The 1,364-nt window shown below is 34.0% G+C and overlaps 1 protein-coding gene across 1 annotated transcript; it reads right to left on the reverse strand.

The window, feature by feature from the left end:
- Positions 1-87: 87 nt before the first annotated feature.
- On the reverse strand, positions 88-872 carry Tsp_13821 (hypothetical protein). Its single transcript, XM_003366977.1, has 3 exons — positions 820-872; positions 639-729; positions 88-330 (listed from the first exon to the last, which is right to left on the reverse strand). Exons 1-3 carry the CDS (start codon positions 870-872, stop codon positions 88-90), a joined length of 387 nt encoding a protein of 128 aa, XP_003367025.1.
- Between the last annotated feature and the right edge of the window lie 492 nt (positions 873-1,364).

Here is a 1,364-nt window from a genome sequence, read left to right on the forward strand (position 1 = left end):
TTTAATGGGCAAAAAATGAGCGTTTTCCAAAAAATTCCAATCCAGTTCCAATCCAACCCATATTTACCGAGATTTTTTCCAAAGTAACTACATAATCTCCAACTGCATCTGCTTCAGCGACGTGACTCCACAGTACGTCAACTTCGTCAAGAAGCCTACGCATTTTTTCAGCATCATCCGAATTCTCCTAAATCTACACGCACACAGCCACACACATAGCTGAATTGCATTATCTAAGAAATTCATCATTTGAAAATGCTCAACTTGTCGCAACAATTCGTCATACTCAGCGGCCATTTCATCACGAGCTAAATACAGTGAATGACTGAACTGAATTTCAATTATAAAATTCAAACGACAACTAATTTACCAGATTCACTTTCATTAAGTGAATCACGAAATGTTCAAATCTGAATTTTCAGTCCACTAATTTCCCATTGTCTTTCATTTCTAAAGTTGTTCTTGTTTCTTTCTTTCATTCCAAAGCATTCATGTACATTCAATAAATTACCTTTACTATTCAGTTTCTCACCTGCTTTTCCATCTGTTCACAATGCAAAGGCACAGAAGATCAATTATTCTTTGACAACTGATCAATAAATTAAATATTTGCAATTCAACAAAAAATATCCACTTACCACTGCTGATTTGCATTCCTCTTCAAGTTCACCACTGTTGTCACCTTCGAATTCCAATTTGGCAATAAAAGAAAAAAAGAATAAAAATCCACTGATACAATAATTACAAAATTGTAAACAAATACCACTTGAATAATTAGCATGAGTGTATGTTGAACCGATTTTTCAAGGTCCAAAATACTTTTGATCAATCCTGAAGCTCCATTCAAATTCACATTTGCAAACTCCAACCATCACTGAAATTTACCATCTCTTCCGGGACCATTAACAGTAGCATTAACAACAACATTTCGAATGATCTTTATAATTTCTTCTTTGCCACCGTCTCGTGCTGCAACATTTGATCATTCAACACAAAACACTAAATAGATAAGTTAAATTCAAAGAAACGGTAAATATTTGTTCAACCTGTAACCATCACGAAATTATATGTTGCAAATTTCTTCGTTGAAATGGGCCAAATCACGCACTTCACTTTCAACTTTGCCGCTATACCACTCAATCTACCGTATGCTACCGTAACTTGAATTCAGGTACAATCCCTCAAAGTACACTCCAACATAAATACGTTAATAACAACAATGACAACAAACATTTCATGTCTTGCTTTCTTGCCCATTTGTATTTATAATTTTCAATCAGATGAATTGCCTATTAGGATATTTTATCATACTTTGATACCGTTTTAGGTCAAAAGAACATTGGTCATTTATTTACTTGCATGTT

This window comes from Trichinella spiralis (assembly GCF_000181795.1).
Source record: "Trichinella spiralis strain ISS 195 chromosome Unknown Scfld5067, whole genome shotgun sequence".
In the NCBI taxonomy this organism is placed as follows: Eukaryota; Metazoa; Nematoda; class Enoplea; order Trichinellida; family Trichinellidae; genus Trichinella; species Trichinella spiralis.

Coding starts and splice junctions, on each gene's coding strand:
- Tsp_13821 (XM_003366977.1), bottom strand. CDS start 872: ATGGTTGGAGTTTGCAAATGTGAATTTGAATGGAGCTTCAGGATTGAT. Junction 730..819: donor AGCTTCAGGATTGATCAAAA/GTATTTTGGACC, acceptor TTATTGTATCAG/TGGATTTTTATTCTTTTTTT. Junction 331..638: donor AGGAATGCAAATCAGCAGTG/GTAAGTGGATAT, acceptor ATTGAAATTCAG/TTCAGTCATTCACTGTATTT.